Here is a 15,902-nt window from a genome sequence, read left to right on the forward strand (position 1 = left end):
TCCAACAATTCTTCTTTGTTGATCTATTCCATGGGGCTTACTTGGTTCCACCCTTCCCAGTCTGATTGAACTTTGATTTGTTGTTTCCCTTCCTCCCTGCATCTTCACATACAGAGTGCGCAAATGATTCTTACTTGGATATCACTTCACACTCATCTGCATGCTGCCACTTGGCAATAACTATAAGTGTGGCATCAATTTCCAGTGCCAACTCTTCCCACACCTATGTGTTAACAGATTACTTCCTCAACATTCGAATAAAGAATAATATTGTTTATTTAAACACAAGGAATGCCAAAGCAATGGATCTTACTCTTGCTCACATACAGTAGCTGCTCCATTACTAAAACTTTCATGTGCCTAATTTGAGTTCAGCTGAAACCTTCAATTAAAGAAAAATCACCTCTAGGTTTAACTTGTTCAGATCTTTTCTGGCCAGTATCCCATTTAACTCAACCAAAATGCTACTGTCCTTATGCGCGGTGTTTTTTCAAGTGTCATAACATTTGTTTTGTCGCCACTGGATTTTGAAATGTTCAAAATCTATTGGCGAAACTGATTTGACGCCGGCAGTCACCGAAAAAATCGCCGTGGGACAGGCCCTTTAGTCATGTTACTGAATTTTGTTTAAGCTAGATAAGAAGAAACATCAGTCTGAAGAAGGGTCTCGAACCGAACCGTCACCCATTCCTTCCCTCCAGAGATGATGCCTTGTCCCGCTGAGTTTATCCAGCGTTTTGTGTTGATCTTCGATTTAAAACAGCATCTGCAGTTCTTTCCTACACATGAGGAGACAACTTTGTCAACTTGTCCAAGGGAACATTTAGTCTTAATTTGGTTGAACAGCTATTGAATCAATTAGCATAATTAACTGAATGAAGTTTTGAAGAATGCCCGTGGATATGGTAAGCTTTTGAGTTGTGATGAATTAGTGGGCAGGGATGCCAGAAGGATTCACTCAATACGTGGAAAGCGATTTCATGACTAAGACAAAATAAGATTGAAATTTGAGTTGTTTGAAGTAAAAATCTCAAACAACTGATTTCATATAAACAACACAACCTCCAATGTTCAAATATGGTGCCGAAATGTGCAATGGAACTGGCTTCTTGGGTCGGGATTTTTTTCCAGAAGCTATGCCATTCTTACTTTATACTCATACATTGTTCAATTGTAGACGGATTTATTTACCATATTAAAATTGATAAAATGTTCAGTTCATACAGCATTTGTTTCTGAACAAGAAAATGACTCACCAAATACTGCATAGCAATAGAGCGTCGTAAAGGACCAGGTGGCCCAATTAAGAACACATCTTGTCCCAGCAAATCTTTTTGCATGATCCATCGAAGGTGCTGTACAAGAGACTGAGGTAAGGGCTCCAACACTGTTGAGAGAAGGAACGCAGACTTAATTGACATCTTCATCATGGTCGCAATCTGACTCAGAACTTGCACTATTGGAACAAGAATTCCTCTGAATTCTTAACAAAAGTCCTCAATTCCTCAAGAATTCCTAACAAAAGTCCTCTGAAAAAATGGGATGCAATATAAAACTCTGTTGTTTTAGTCAGTTCCTGACTAAGATGCTATTTGTATGGAGCTTGTACATTTTGTCTGTGACCGTGTGGGTTTTTTCCGAGTGCTCCGGTTTCCTCCCACACTTCAAAGAAGTACAGGTTTGTAGGTTATTTGGCTTCTGTAAATTATAAATTATCCCTAGTGTGCAGGATAGTGCTGGTGTTGAGGGTGATCACTAGTAAGCTTTGACTCCGTGGGTCAAAGGGCCTGTTTCCGTGCTGTATCTCTAAAAAGAAAATCCAGGATTTTGATGCTATGATGATGAACGAATTGCAATATGCTTCCAGTCAGAAGAATGTGTCTTTTAAAAGGAAACATCATGTCATGGTGCTCCCATGCAACAAATTACCTTGATGTGGATTTGGGAAGTACAATTGAACAAGCCTTGTGCAGTTGCTCATGCATCTTTTAGATGTTACTTGCTAAGATACATCGTTGATAGAAGGACTACAAAACTGAAAAAGAGCTAAGGTTTTTTTAATCACATTCAAAACCTGTGCCTTGTAGGTGATTTGAAAGACTTTGGGCAGTCAAGATTGATATTCTGTGTGGATTGGGGCGATATTTCCCAAAGTGTTCTTAACTGAATTGACAAAGCTAATGCTTTTCTATTTTATGCCACTCCCATAGATGGTTTTGAGTTACGCAGCAGATAGAGTTAACACAATGAATTAAACAAATGTCATCAAAGACAGAACCTAAAATTAGGGGAACTAACTAAAAAGGAGCTACTAATGAGTGACCAGTTGTAATTAGGAGAAACCTCTTCACCAATGAAGGCATGCTGAACAAAAGAGCACGGATGTTATGGAGGAGCTCGATAAATACCTGTAGGGGAACAAAATTCTGACAGGCACAGATGAACAGTTGTGCCAAACAGCTTGTTTCTATGTTGCAATTACCAGATATGTCTTGCCCATCTGCATTTAATACGACACTAGGAACACAAACCGACCGAGTAACCAGATCACACTCCCATTGAACACAATAATGCAACTTGTAATGCATTTTTAAATAAACAATTACCAACAAGGTGGCGCATCTGTAGAGTTGCTGCCTTACAGCGCTTGCAGCACTGGAGACCCAGGTTCGATCCTGACTACAGGTTCTTACTGTACAGAGTTTGTACGTTCTCCCCATGACCGCGTGGGTTTTTTCCGAGATCTTCGGTTTCCTCCCTCACTCCAAAGACATACAGGTTTGTAGGTTAATTGGCTTGGTATATGTGTAAATTGTCCCTAGTGTGTGTAGGATAGTGTTAATGTGTGGGGATCGCTGGTCAGTGCGGACTCGTTGGCCGAAGGGCCTGTTTCTGCACTGTATCTCTAAACTAAACTAAACAAAACATAGTTAATCTTGAAGAAGGGTTTCGGCCCGAAACGTTGCCTATTTCCTTCGCTCCATAGATGCTGCTGCACCCGCTGAGTTTCTCCAGCATTTTTGTGTACCATAGTTAATAGTAAGATTAAATGAGAACTTACCAGTTTGAAGTTTGATCGTTATTTTATGAGGAGTAACGTTGAGGGACCACGCCAGGACGCATGCGTGTCATTCTTCAAAGCAGCGGTGTGAAATCACAGATAACTGTAATGACTAAACATAGTAAGATTAGAGAAGAAATACCAGTTCAGTATGTGATCAAGGGTGGGAGCGGAGGGCACGTAATCCCTCAACGTTACTCCTCATAAAATAACGATCAAACTTCAAACTGGTAAGTTCTCGTTTAATCTTACTATTTTACTTCGGAGTCACATGAGTGACTACGTGAAGATTTTAAAGCTGTGTTCTGCAAACCCCTCTTCAGGATCAGCCCAGAACTGACCCCCAGTACTCCCCTCTGACGAGGGAGAAGCACTGTGCAGCCCTACAAGAGGTGCTGCTGTGGGTTTTACATAGGGCCCACAGTGACTCGACTCCATCTCCCGGAGCCTGTCACGTTGGAGCAAATGCTCCATACACCGCTCCGTCCGGCTCCAGCCTGTTTTTGTCTTGCCTTACCGCCCGTCCGCGGAGTGGATCTGGCCGGTGCGGAGGCGACATCGGGCACAGCTGATCCCATTATAGGTGATTCAAGTGTCGCTGGCCGCTGCTAGCCCACCAGCTTTGTCGCAGCCCGTTGGTTTCTCCACCTGTAATCAGCATGGGAAAACACAAAAAGACCGCAGCTCTTACCTGCAGGTCCTGGTTTAAATTGTCGCTACGGGGAAACGTCGTTCCACCCCGCCTCCTGCCGTTTTCGACTTGTCAAAAGTCGACGGCCCCATCTGAATAGTCTCCCGCCCGGCCGTGGTGTTCTAGCCGGCGCGGGACCAATAGTCGGCACAGCTGATCCCTTACGGGGCTTGTGCCTTCAGCTGCTGCTAGCTCCCGCAACTTTGCGGTCCTCCCCAGCCAGCTTCACTCGCAGCACTTGTGGACACTATTTTGTCCAGCTTCCCCCCCTGTGTAAAAACAACACAGGGACAAAAACTATTGCAGAGTTACCTGCAGGTCGCGGTTTCAAACTTACTGCTGCGGGGGAACGCTCCACTCCGCCTGTCGTTTCGCAAGCGTGAAAGCGATATATGACACGCCTGCGTCCTGGCGGGGTTCTTCACATAGTCACTCACGTGACTCCAAAGTAAAATCTTAATTTAGTTTCAATGTTTGGAGAGAAGGAATGGGTGAAGTTTCGGGTCGAGACCCTTCTTCTCAAAACATAGACCCGAAACGTCACCCATTCCTTCTCTCCAGAGATGCTGCCTGTCCCGCTGAGTAACTCCAGCATTCTGTGACTACCTTTGATTTAATCCAGCATCTGCAGTTCTTTCCTACACATAGAAATAACATGATTTTTTATCCTGCGTGAAATGATTGAAATAAGACAAAAGAGACTACCGTGCTCGAATTCAAAGCAAAAGAATAAACTGCCGGAAGAACTCAGCAGGTTAAACAAATGGTTAGAGCAAATGGATGGACCAGTAAAAAAAAAAACTGCTCTAAGAGCTGAGATAAGATAATTTCCCCTTAAAAACACAGTTGCAAGTGACAAATTAATTTTACCTACGTCATCTGCAAAAGTATGGAAGGGTGATAAAAAGCTTTCCAGTTATGAATATTTGAGGGGGGGGGGGGTTATATAGGACACCTAATTGAGCATGAATGGATCAAGTGCCACATGGAATTTTTGAGAAAGATTCATGGCAATGCTAACCAAGATCTGTGGCACCTAAGTGATCATCTTGCATCGAATGGTCCTGACCCAAAAAAAATGTAACCAAAAACGTTAATGTGGATACAGGATTTATTCTGCAGTACAAATTATCTGGGAAATCTGTTCAAATAGTTCCACGGTTATTATTAACAAGGTTGATCCAAGGCCCTGCCTGTTTTTACAGGCATCTGTAAAATGTGAGGTTATCCACTTTGGTAGCAAAAACAGGAAGGCAGATAATTATCTAAATGGTGTCAAGTTGGGAAAAGGAGAAGTACAACAGGATCTGGGGGTCTTTGTTCATCAGTAATCAGAAAGTAATCATGCAGGTACAGTAGGCAGTGAAGAAAGCAAATTACATGTTGGCCTTCATAACAAGAGGAGTTTGAGTATAGGAGCAAAGAGGTCCTTCTGCAGTTGTACAGGGCCCTAGTGAGACCACACCTGGAATATTGTGTGCAGTTTTGGTCCCCTAATTCAAGGAAGAACATTCTTGCTTTTGCGGGAGTTCAGCGTAGGTTTACAAGGTTAATTCCCGGGATGGCGGGACTGTCATATGCTGAGAGAATGGAGCGGCTGGGCTTGTATACTCTGGAATTTAGAAGGAGGAGAGGGGATCTTATTGAAACATATAAGATTATTAAGTGTTTGGACACACTAGAGGCAGGAAACATGTTCCCAATGTTGGGGGAGTCCAGAACCAGGGGCAACAGTTTAAGAATAAGGGGTAAGCCATTTGAAACGGAAGTGAGGAAACATTTTTTCACATGGAGAGTTGTGAGTCTGTGGAATTCTCTGCCTCAAAGAGCGGTGGAGGCCTCTTTCAAGAGAGAGTTAGATAGGGTTCTTAAAGATAGCGGAGTCAGGGAATATAGGGAGAAGGCAGGAACGGGATACTGATTGGGGATGAATGGCCTACTCCTGCACCTATTGTCTATTGTCTATCCCACTTTATCTATTTCAAATAAGAGCAGGGCAGTCGTTCTCAGTGAGCTTGTCAATATTCAGGTCTCATTACATTCAAAATATTGTGCCTGCCTTTAATCATGGAGATACAGGTGCACAACCTTTTATCCGACGATCCAAATAACGAAAACCTCCGAATAGCGACATTTTTTCAGTCCTTGAAGAAAGGTCCTTGAAAACGTTCACCGAGGGCGGCCCGCAGAGGTGACAGCGGAACCTCCGGTCGGTCCTCGAAGAAAGGGGAACTAAATCCCCATTCATAAAAGAGAAGGTGAGGGTATATTGCGCGGGAGGATTAATAATTGACAATCTGCTGCTGCCTGCCCGCTGAGTTTAAAAGTTCCCACGGTAGACTCACGATACACAGTGTATTGTGAGTCTTGCATGAGAACTTTTTAACTCAGCGGGCAGGCAGCAGCAAATTGTCGCTCCCTTAAGTTTCACCCCACCTACACCCCTCTGCTTCCCGGCCATGTGTGTGACCCCTTCCCTCCCCTCTCCAGCTCCCCGCCCATTGCACCGGCGCGGGGGTTTTGCACTGTCTTCACGTCGGAGCCAGTGCCAATCACCGGAGACGTCAGGACCAACGGGACACCGGCCCCCAGGCCCACTGCAAGCACGGAGATCCCAGAGACCCACAGCCAGCAGCAGCCCAGCCCCGTTCCAATTCCAGAGGAACACGCTCCCCGTAGGGACCGAAGCTGATGGTGTGCAAGGTGCGTCTTGGTCTTGAGGTTGCGGATGAGGGGGCGCAGCTCGGGCTGTGACGACTCCGGCCACCCCCCTGTACAGGAGCTGAGACTGGGAACTGTGGGGTTGTTTGCAGTTGCAGAGGGAGGGGGCAAGGGCGGTACAGTTCCCAGTCTCAGCTCCATTCCAGGGAGGTGACCGGAGACGTCAGGACCAACGGGACACCGACTGCAAGCACGGAGATCCCAGAGACTCACAGCCAGCAGCAACTCTAGCCCAGCCCCGCTCCAACTCCAGAGGAACCCGGGTTGCGGATGAGGGGGCGCAGCTCGGGCTGTGGGCGAACTGCCACTTGTCGCTGTAGCGGCGCATCGGGGAGCGGGTTCCTGTTGGTCCTGACGTCTCCGGCCACCCCCCTGGACAGGAGCTGAGAGACGTCAGGACCACCAGAAGCCGCTCCCCGATGGGCCGCTACAGCGACAAGTGGCAGTTCGCCCACAGCCCGAGCTGCGCCCCCTCATCGGGACACCGACCCCCAGGCCCACTGCAAGCACGGAGATCCCAGAGACTCACAGCCAGCAACAACTCTAGCCCAGCCCCGCTCCAACTCCAGAGGAACCCGGGTTGCGGATGAGGGGGCGCAGCTCGGGCTGTGGGCGAACTGTCACTTGTCGCCGTAGCGGCCCAACGGGGAGCGGATTCCTCTGGAGTTGGAGGGACAGGGAGACACAGCGGCTTTTGAGAATGGTGGGCAATCACTTCCAAAGTTCTGCCCACACAGTCAGTACACCTCTCCTACACTTGTCTCCCGCACTAAGATTATCTCGCAGAGAATGATCCCAGCCTAACCCTCCCTATTCTCTCCTATTCTGCAAGAAAAAACTACATTGAAGACTCAAACTCGCGATCGAGTAACTGCCGGGATCGAGGCGCAAACTCGCGACCTTGCGGATATGAGCCGAGCACTCTACCACTGAGCCAGCCGTTAAAATCTACGCTAAAAATCTTCCATTCCGAAAGCCGAAAAATTCTGAATTACGAAAAGTGTCCGGTCCCAAGGCTTTCGGATAAAAGGTTGTGCACCTGTACAAGAGAATATAGATGCAAAAATCTTGAGCAAAAAACAAACTGCTGTAGGAACTCGGTGGGTCACGCAACGTCCATGGAGGAAATTGAGCGTATGACATTTCAGGTAGAGATAACCCCAGTCTTAAAGAAGGTTACCAACCTTCTGTTCATTTACCTCCACTGATGCTGCCTGATCTGCTTTCCTCCATCAGTTTATTTTTACAGCCTTTCATCGAGTGGCCTTTTACATGAGCATGTTGTATGCAAATTGCTACTACATATGATACTCAACAGCAATTATTATGCTTGAAAAGTACTTATTGTCTGCAAAGAAATTCAGGACATTCTGTGGGCGGGAGAACACATGATTGTAAACCCATCATTACGATAATTGTCCCATCAAAAAGCACAGGGGGAAAAAAGCAACGTTACTTTCACATTTAGAGTTAGCTGAAATCTGCCATTCAAATAGTTTTACTTTCATCTAACATTTTCTTGTACTGAATTTGACTTTCTGAGTTGAATGAAACAGTTATTTATGCAGAATTGCTCTGACAATATACAGTGCCCTCCATAATGTTTGGGCCAAAGACCCATCCTTTATTTATTTGCCTCGTACTCCACAATTTGAGATTTGGAAAAGAAAAAAAATCACATGTGGTTAAAGTGCACATTGTCAAATTTTATTAAAGGGTATTTTTGTACATTTTGGTTTCACCATGTAGAAATTACAGCTGTGTTTATACATAGCCCCCCCATTTCAGGGCACCATAATGTTTGGGACATGTGGCTTCACGAGTGTTTTTTAACTGCCTCCTTATTGCAGGTATAAGAGAGCTCCCAGCACCTTGTCTTTCCTCCAGTCTTTCCATCACATTTGGAAACTTTTATTGCTGTTTATCATCATGAGGACCAAAGTTGTTCCAATGAAAGTCAAAGTAGCCATTATGAGACTGAAGGGCCAGTCCCACTTGGGCAACTGCGGAGCGTCAGTGACTGACGCCCGTAAAACCATCAAGTTGCACGACATACACGCTGACGTACGCTGTCATGCGGGTGACTCCCGGTTAGGGTTGAGGTTGTAAAATATTCTTCTTTCAATGCATGGATTTTAAACATTAATATATTAAATTTAATACAATAAAATCAATTGTGCAATTGAAAAGATGTCTGAGTCGTTCCGTTTTATTTATAGATGTATTGGTCCGCTTCCAGATCCGATCACCTGGGGTGGATTCAGTGAGTGTAGACTGAACTCCCCTCTTCCCTCTTCCCCCCTCCCGCCCCCATCCCTCCTTCTCCCCTCCCCCCTACCCTTCTCCTCAGCCCCTTCCCCCTTCTTCCCTTCTACCCAGAGTGTGTAAGTGTGTGATGGATGATGTGAGTGTGTGTGTGATGAGATGGTGTGTGTGTGAGATGGAAGGTGTGTGTGACTGTGATGGAGGGTGTGTATGTGTGTGTGAGGTGGAGAGGGTGTGTTTGTGTGAGATGGAGTGGGTATGTCTGTGTGTGTGAGATGGAGTGTGTGTGTGTGTGTGTGTGTGTGTGTGTGTGTGTGTGTGTGTGTGTGTGTGTGTGTGTGTGTGTGTGTGTGTGTGTGTGTGTGTGTGTGTGTGTGTGTGTGTGTGTGTGTGTGTGATTGAGGGTGTGTATGTGATGGAGGGTGTTTGTGTGAGCCCACCAGCCGTGAGTGAGTCAACTGCCAGCCCACCAGCCATGAGTGAGTCAACTGCCAGCCCACCAGTCGTGCGTGTCAACTGTCAGCCCACCAGCCGTGAGTGAGTCGGCTGCCAGCCCACCATCCATGAGTGAATCGGCTGCCAGCCCACCAGCCGTGAGTGACTGGGCTGCCAGCCCACCAGCCGTGAGTGACTGAGCTGCCAACCCGCCAGCCGCGAGTGACTGTGTTGCCAGCCCACCAGGCCCGAGTGACTGACCTGCCAGTCCACCAGGCCCGAGTGACTGAGCTGCCAGCCCACCAGGCCCGAGTGACTGAGCTGCCAGCCCACCAGGCCCGAGTGACTGAGCTGCCAGCCCACCAGGCCCGAGTGACTGAGCTGCCAGCCCACCAGGCCCGAGTGACTGCTGCCAGCCCACCAGGCCCGAGTGACTGAGCTGCCAGCCCACCAGGCCTGAGTGACTGAGCTGCCAGCCCACCAGGCCCGAGTGACTGGGCTGCCAGCCCACCAGGCCCGAGTGACTGACCTGCCAGTCCACCAGGCCCGAGTGACTGAGCTCCCAGCCCACCAGGCCCAAATGACTGAGCTGCCAGCCCTAGAATCCATTCAGCCCACAATGTCCATACTAGCCCTCTGGAAACCAGTTCCTTCGGCCCACAACACCCATACTTGCGCTCCACAAAGCCCCCCCCCCCCCCCCCCCCCCCCCCCCCCCCTCCCTCCCCCCCACCGGCCACCAATATTGGAATTGGTGGAGAGGTGGAATATTGCGTTAGGGACCAGCCCTCCCGTGTGAACATGGGATAAAACGTTATAATAATAATGAAATTTAAGTGACCTGTTATTGTATGGTAGATATGTAATATTGTACAAACATGAAATTAAATTATTGAATGGAAAAGTCCAGGATGAGGAATGTGCAAAGATGGGGGAGTGGGAGTCAGTCTACTCTACGACAGAAGTGGGAGGAGTTGTATAGTTTAATAGCCACCAGGAAAAAGGATCTCCTGTGGCGTTCAGTGCTGCACCGTGGTGGGACCAGTCTGTTGCTGAAAGTGTTCCTCAGGTTGACCAGTGTGTCATGAGATGCCCCGCCATTGAGGAGCATTCTCCCTTCTGAGACCACCTCCAATGTAGCCAGCCATCCCGAAGAGCTTGTTGATTCTGTTGGCTTCTGTCACCTTCACCCTGCTACCCCAGCACACGACAGCGTAGAAGATGGCACTGGCCTACGCTGTCATTTTGCTCTTGCTCTCCTTCCCCCTCCCCCAGACAGAATAAGGATAGGGATTCCCTGGTCCTCACGTTTCACCACACCAGCCTCCCCATCCAAAACATCATGCTCCGACATTTCTGTCACCTCCAACGTAATCCCACCGCCTGTCACGCTTCCTCCCATCTCCACCCGTTTCCACCTTCTGCAAAGACCGCTCCCAAGCCAATCGATTGGCTCACTCATCCCTTCTCACCCAAACCACACCTTCCCCAGGAACTTTCCTCTGCAACTGCAGGAGATATAAAACTGCCTCTATACGACCTATCTCACCTCCAGCCATGGACCCCACCAGTCCTTTCAAGTAAGACAGAGGTTCACGTATACCTTCCCTAACCTCATCCACTGTCCATGGTGTTCCAATGTGGCCTCATGTACATCGGCAAAACCAACCATTACCTCAGCAAACGTTTTGTGAAACACTAGCAGTTTGTTCACCAAGGTCTTTCAGATCTCACGGTTGCTAACTCCATTCACATGCTGCCCTTTCTGTCCTGGTCCTCCTCTATTGCCAGAATGAGGCCATACATAATGTGGAGGAACAGCATCTCATATTCTGTTTGAGTAGCTAACAATCCAATAGTGTAAACACTGAATTCTCCAAATTTAGGTAACCTCTATCGACACCCCTTCCCCTTCTCCCCACGCTCCTCTTTCTTTCCTCCCCACCCCTCTCCTGTGCCCCACCTGAACGCACACATATTTTTTCCCTCTCTACCTATATTCCTTTCGCTGGCTTCACAATTCGCAACTCATCAATCCTTTTGTCTCATACATTTTCATCCCTGGCCTTTGTCCATCTCTAGCTATCAAAACCCCATCTCGCCTGTGTTCACCGATTACCTGGTTGCTTTGTCCTGCCATTCACCTCTTCTAGCTTTCTTAACCCCCCGCCCCCAACCCTCAATATGTCCACAGAGGGGTCCTGACCCAAAACATGTTTTCTAGGAATGTTGCCTGACCCGCTGAGTTACTCCAGCAATTTGCGTCTTTTTTGTAAAGCATCATTTGCAGTTCTTTGTTTCTACAGCATTGAGTGTAGGATTGCCTTGGGGATAAATTGTTGATGAAGTCATTCAACTGATAGTTAAGGCAGTTAACAATCGTTGACGAGAGACGGAGAGAGAGAAAACAAAGGAACATAAATCTGCAAAAGATAGACACAAAATGCTGGAGAGAAGGAATAATTGACATTTTGGGTTGAGACCCTTCTTCAGACCTGGTCTGAATGGTCTGAAGAAGGGTCTCGACCCAAAACTTCACCTATTCCTTTTCTCAAGAGATGCTGCCTGACCCGCTGAGTTACTCCAGCATTTTGTGTCTATCTTCCGTGCAAACCAGCATCTGCAGTTCCTTGCTACACATAAAGCTAGTTAATGGAGGTTATAAAATTTGAAAATGAGTCCGAAAAGCTGCAATATGCCCTGTTCATAAGCTTACACTCAGCCTCAGCAACAGTGCAGGAGGTCGCGGCCAGAATGATCAGAGTACGAGTGGAATCGAGAATGAAAGTGGCAGCCAGCAGGAAGCTGAACTTCATGCAGGTAAATGGTCTTACAGAATGAGTGGATATCTGGTCCAAATCATATTTCAGAAGTTAAATAAACCATGGAAATTGTGGATAATCTGGTTTAGTCTCAGTTTGAAGACCCAGCAAACTGATGCAATTATAAAGAAAACCTATCAATGCCTCTGCTTCCTTAGAATATTGAGGTGATTTGGTATGTCAACGAATACTCTCTTGAACTTCTACAGGTGTACAGTGGAGCGTATATTGACTGTTGCAACACGGCCTGGGTTTACAACTCAAACACCCAGGAACAATGAAGATTGCAAAAAATGGTGAATATTGTCCAGTCCATCAAGGGTACTGACCTCATCACCATCGAAGGGATCTATAGGAGGTGCTGTCCCAAAAAGGCAGCCAGCATCATTAGTGACCCATACCACCCTGGCAACGCTTTCATTTCACTCCTGCCATCGGGAAGAAGGTATAAGAGCCTGAAAACTAACATCCAAGGTTCAGGAACAGCTTCTTTCCAACAACCTTATTGAACACCACAAACTCCAAATAAACTCTGAACTACAAACTGACTTAAATGCACTTGGGACTTGGGGAACATTGTTATTATCTTTGCACTATATTGTTTGTTTGTTTTTATATATTGAACTTCCTTTTGTTGTTTATTATGGTGTCTATTGAGTACTATCTTCACATATCTGTTCTGCTGCTGCAAGTAATAATTTATTTGTTCCATTTCAGGATAAATGACAATAAAACACTAATGACTTGAATATAATTTGTGCCCAGTCCAACCATAGTAGATACTGCTTTCTACAGGCTTAGTTGAGGAAATCTCTACTTATTTAGTTCTTTATTAACCTTGAAGTATGGAAGCATAGGTGAGGTCAACGAGGTTGTAACAGATGACACCAGTGTACACACAGAAAATTACACTCTACTTTAGATCCCACTGCCAAGCCGCAAAAAGGGATAAGTAATCTTCATAATCACTAAAATATTTTTGTGACTTTAATCAGAGTTTCAGTTCTGTGGTGCTTCTGAAACCTGATTAACAGAATTCTTGGGGAAATGGGCATATATACTTGTGACAGCACTTTTCATGAGTTGAAAAGAAAGATATGAATTAGTTGTTTGTAAAGGAGAAGGATCAAAGGATTTTATTGAGGATAGGGAAGATGGCATGAGATCGGGACATGATTATTAAGGCAAGAGAATCAGTATAAATGCAAACATCCTAATTGACATCAACATTACAACTTTAATTTATAGAACAAATGTTAACATGCATAAACAGCCTGAAGGTGGCAATTTAAAATTTCAAAATCCCACTCATTAATTGTTTAATAAATATGAATAAAAATTAATGGAAGGAAATAAAAAGTTCTGTGTATTTGTATCTCCTATTTGTTAGCAGTTAAAATGTTTGAAATACATAATTTATGGGAAGTAATCAAATATAATATTACAGCCAGAGAGTTTTATTCATATTTAACCTTTATTTGAAGATGGTACTCAATCACTATGAAGAGAATGTGTTTTCCTGAGCTTAATGCACTTTGAGATTTCAAGATTACAGTTGTATCTGTGATATAAGAGTCCCTATTTGGAAAAATAATAAACAGCAAACTATTAGATCTCAATAAAGATCATAAAATGTAATATAATATTCAAATAATAAACAGAAACTGCTGCATCATGTAGGAAAATTTTCTATTAGTACAGCGGAATGAATATTAAAAATGCCTTCTGGAGCAAACCAATCATATTTATGATTCAGGATTTTAGGAGGGGATTTATAGAGAATCTAATGACATAAAAATCCACATTTGTCCATTCTATTATATCATAAAATTCAATTACTAAAGAGAGAATTGGATGCATAAAAAATTCAAAATGTATCTTAAACAAATTTGGGAATCTGGTGCTGGATGAGGCAATAACAATGATGAATTCACATCGGCATATCCTAATAAAATTCGGACAGTAGAATTTATCTGGGAATTTTTGAAAGTACAAAATAGTCTTATTTCATAAACAGGGTTAAGTTATATAGATATCTATCACAATTTTAAACCATCGCTAATAATAATAATAATAATAATAATAATAATAATAATAATAATAATAATAATAATAATAATAATAACTAGACTAAGTGGAACCCGTTGGGTCCCAGCATCACACGGGAGGGCTGGTAACCAACGCAATATTCCACCTTTCCACCAATATTGCTCGCCAGTGGGTGGGGGGGGGCTTTCTGTTGCGTTAGTATGGGTGTTGCGGGCCGAAGGTACTGGTTTTCAGAGGGCTAGTATAGACATTGTGGGCAGAATAGATTCTTGGGCTGGCAGCCAACTGTTGCAACGATTTTAAAAGCCAAGCCAAGGCGAACAATTTGGCTGCAGCAGCCACCTGACAACCAAAATTCATTTTGTGAACATAAACTTTTAAAAAAGGCGAGGCAAACAATTGGGCAGCAGTCACTTTACACCCGCATCGAGGGGACTCACCGTGGAGTAGGCGTGCGTCTGGCAGAGACTGAGTGAGGGACTACACTTCCGGGTTTTATAGTCCCTCCCCTTTGCCGCCAACATTAATATCTCTCTGATTTTTTATCGATGGGGAAAATCCTCCGGTCCCGGAAGGTGGAGGGGGGCTCTGAGCGAGGTGGCCAAAAATGATGGCCGGAGGTGACGGAGTTCTCTCGGAAATCGCAGCACAGTGGGACAAAAGCAGTCAAGATCAGACTTTTAGTAATATAGATAATAATAATATATTTTATTGTCATTGCACATAAGTGCAACGAGATTTTGTATGCAGCTTCCATCCGATGTCATAACTTAAATAACTAATAACATTTAGATTTAGACACCCCAAGAACATGGTTTGTAAAAAGAACATTAAAACAGTAAAACAGTCAAAACAGTTCAAACAGACTAAAGTGCAGATGTGTCTGTGCGACGTGACCATCTGAGGGAGACAGTCCATGGGGGTGGGGGCACTCAGCAGGGCCGGTTCAGAGCCGCTATAGCTCTGGGAATGAAGCTGTTCCTGAGTCTGGAGGTGCGGGCATAGAGCCTTGTAACGTCTGCCGGAGGGAAGTACTTCGAACAGTCCATTACAAGGGTGTGAGGAGTCTTTATGGATGCTGGTGGACTTCCTGAGGCACCGTGTGTGGTAGATGCCCTCCAAGGCTGGTAGCGGTGTCTCAATAATCTTCTGCACTCTGTGGACGATGCACTGAAGAGCTCTCCTCTCCGCCTCCGTGCAGCTGAGATACCACACAGAGATGCCATACGTTAATATGCAGCGGTAGAAGGTTGTCAGCAGCTGTTGGGGCAGACCAGTCTTTTTTAATGTTCTCAGGAAGAACAGTCGTTGCTGTGCCTTCTTGACCAGTGCAGCGGTGTTGGTGGACCATGTGACGTCCTCTGAGATGTGAGTGCCCAGAAACTTATGGCTGGACATTCTCTCCACACTGTCCCCGTAGATGGAGATTGGAGCGTAGTCTCCATTATGTGACCTCCTGAAGTCAATAATCAGCTCCTTGGTCTTGGAGGTGTTTAATTATTTCTAGCCCTGATAGATCAACAAGGAAACATATAGGCTTATGGCAAACATGTATTGTCTGGCAGTCAACAAGAAAACAATGTAAAATATTTTATGCTGCTTTTGTTGTTGGAAATGTATTTCATGTGGAGAATGCATATCTACAGTCTAGTGAAAAACTTTTAATTTGCTGAGTTCAGCATAGTTAGACGTGGTAGTTAATTTGGGAGGATGCACCACAACTTGCACAGTTGGAACCATGTCATTTTTGGCTTATTTCACGTCTGATCACTATAATCCACATCAAACCAATTGCAGTGGGTGTTGGGTTCATCAAGATTAATTAGTTCTTCACGTTCATTGATGTCCCTTCTTTCTT

General features: G+C 45.2%; 1 protein-coding gene across 1 annotated transcript in view; it reads right to left on the reverse strand.

Annotated features, from left to right (window-relative positions):
• vwa8 (von Willebrand factor A domain containing 8) overlaps positions 1–15,902 on the reverse strand; it is a 206,176-nt gene that overhangs the window by 182,701 nt on the left and 7,573 nt on the right. The window contains exon 3 of the mRNA XM_055644777.1: positions 1,257–1,387. Coding sequence (XP_055500752.1) covers positions 1,257–1,387 — 131 coding nt within the window. The remainder of the gene's footprint in view (positions 1–1,256; positions 1,388–15,902) is intronic.

Source organism: Leucoraja erinacea, chromosome 13 (genome assembly GCF_028641065.1).
Source record: "Leucoraja erinacea ecotype New England chromosome 13, Leri_hhj_1, whole genome shotgun sequence".
Classification (NCBI taxonomy): Eukaryota; Metazoa; Chordata; class Chondrichthyes; order Rajiformes; family Rajidae; genus Leucoraja; species Leucoraja erinaceus.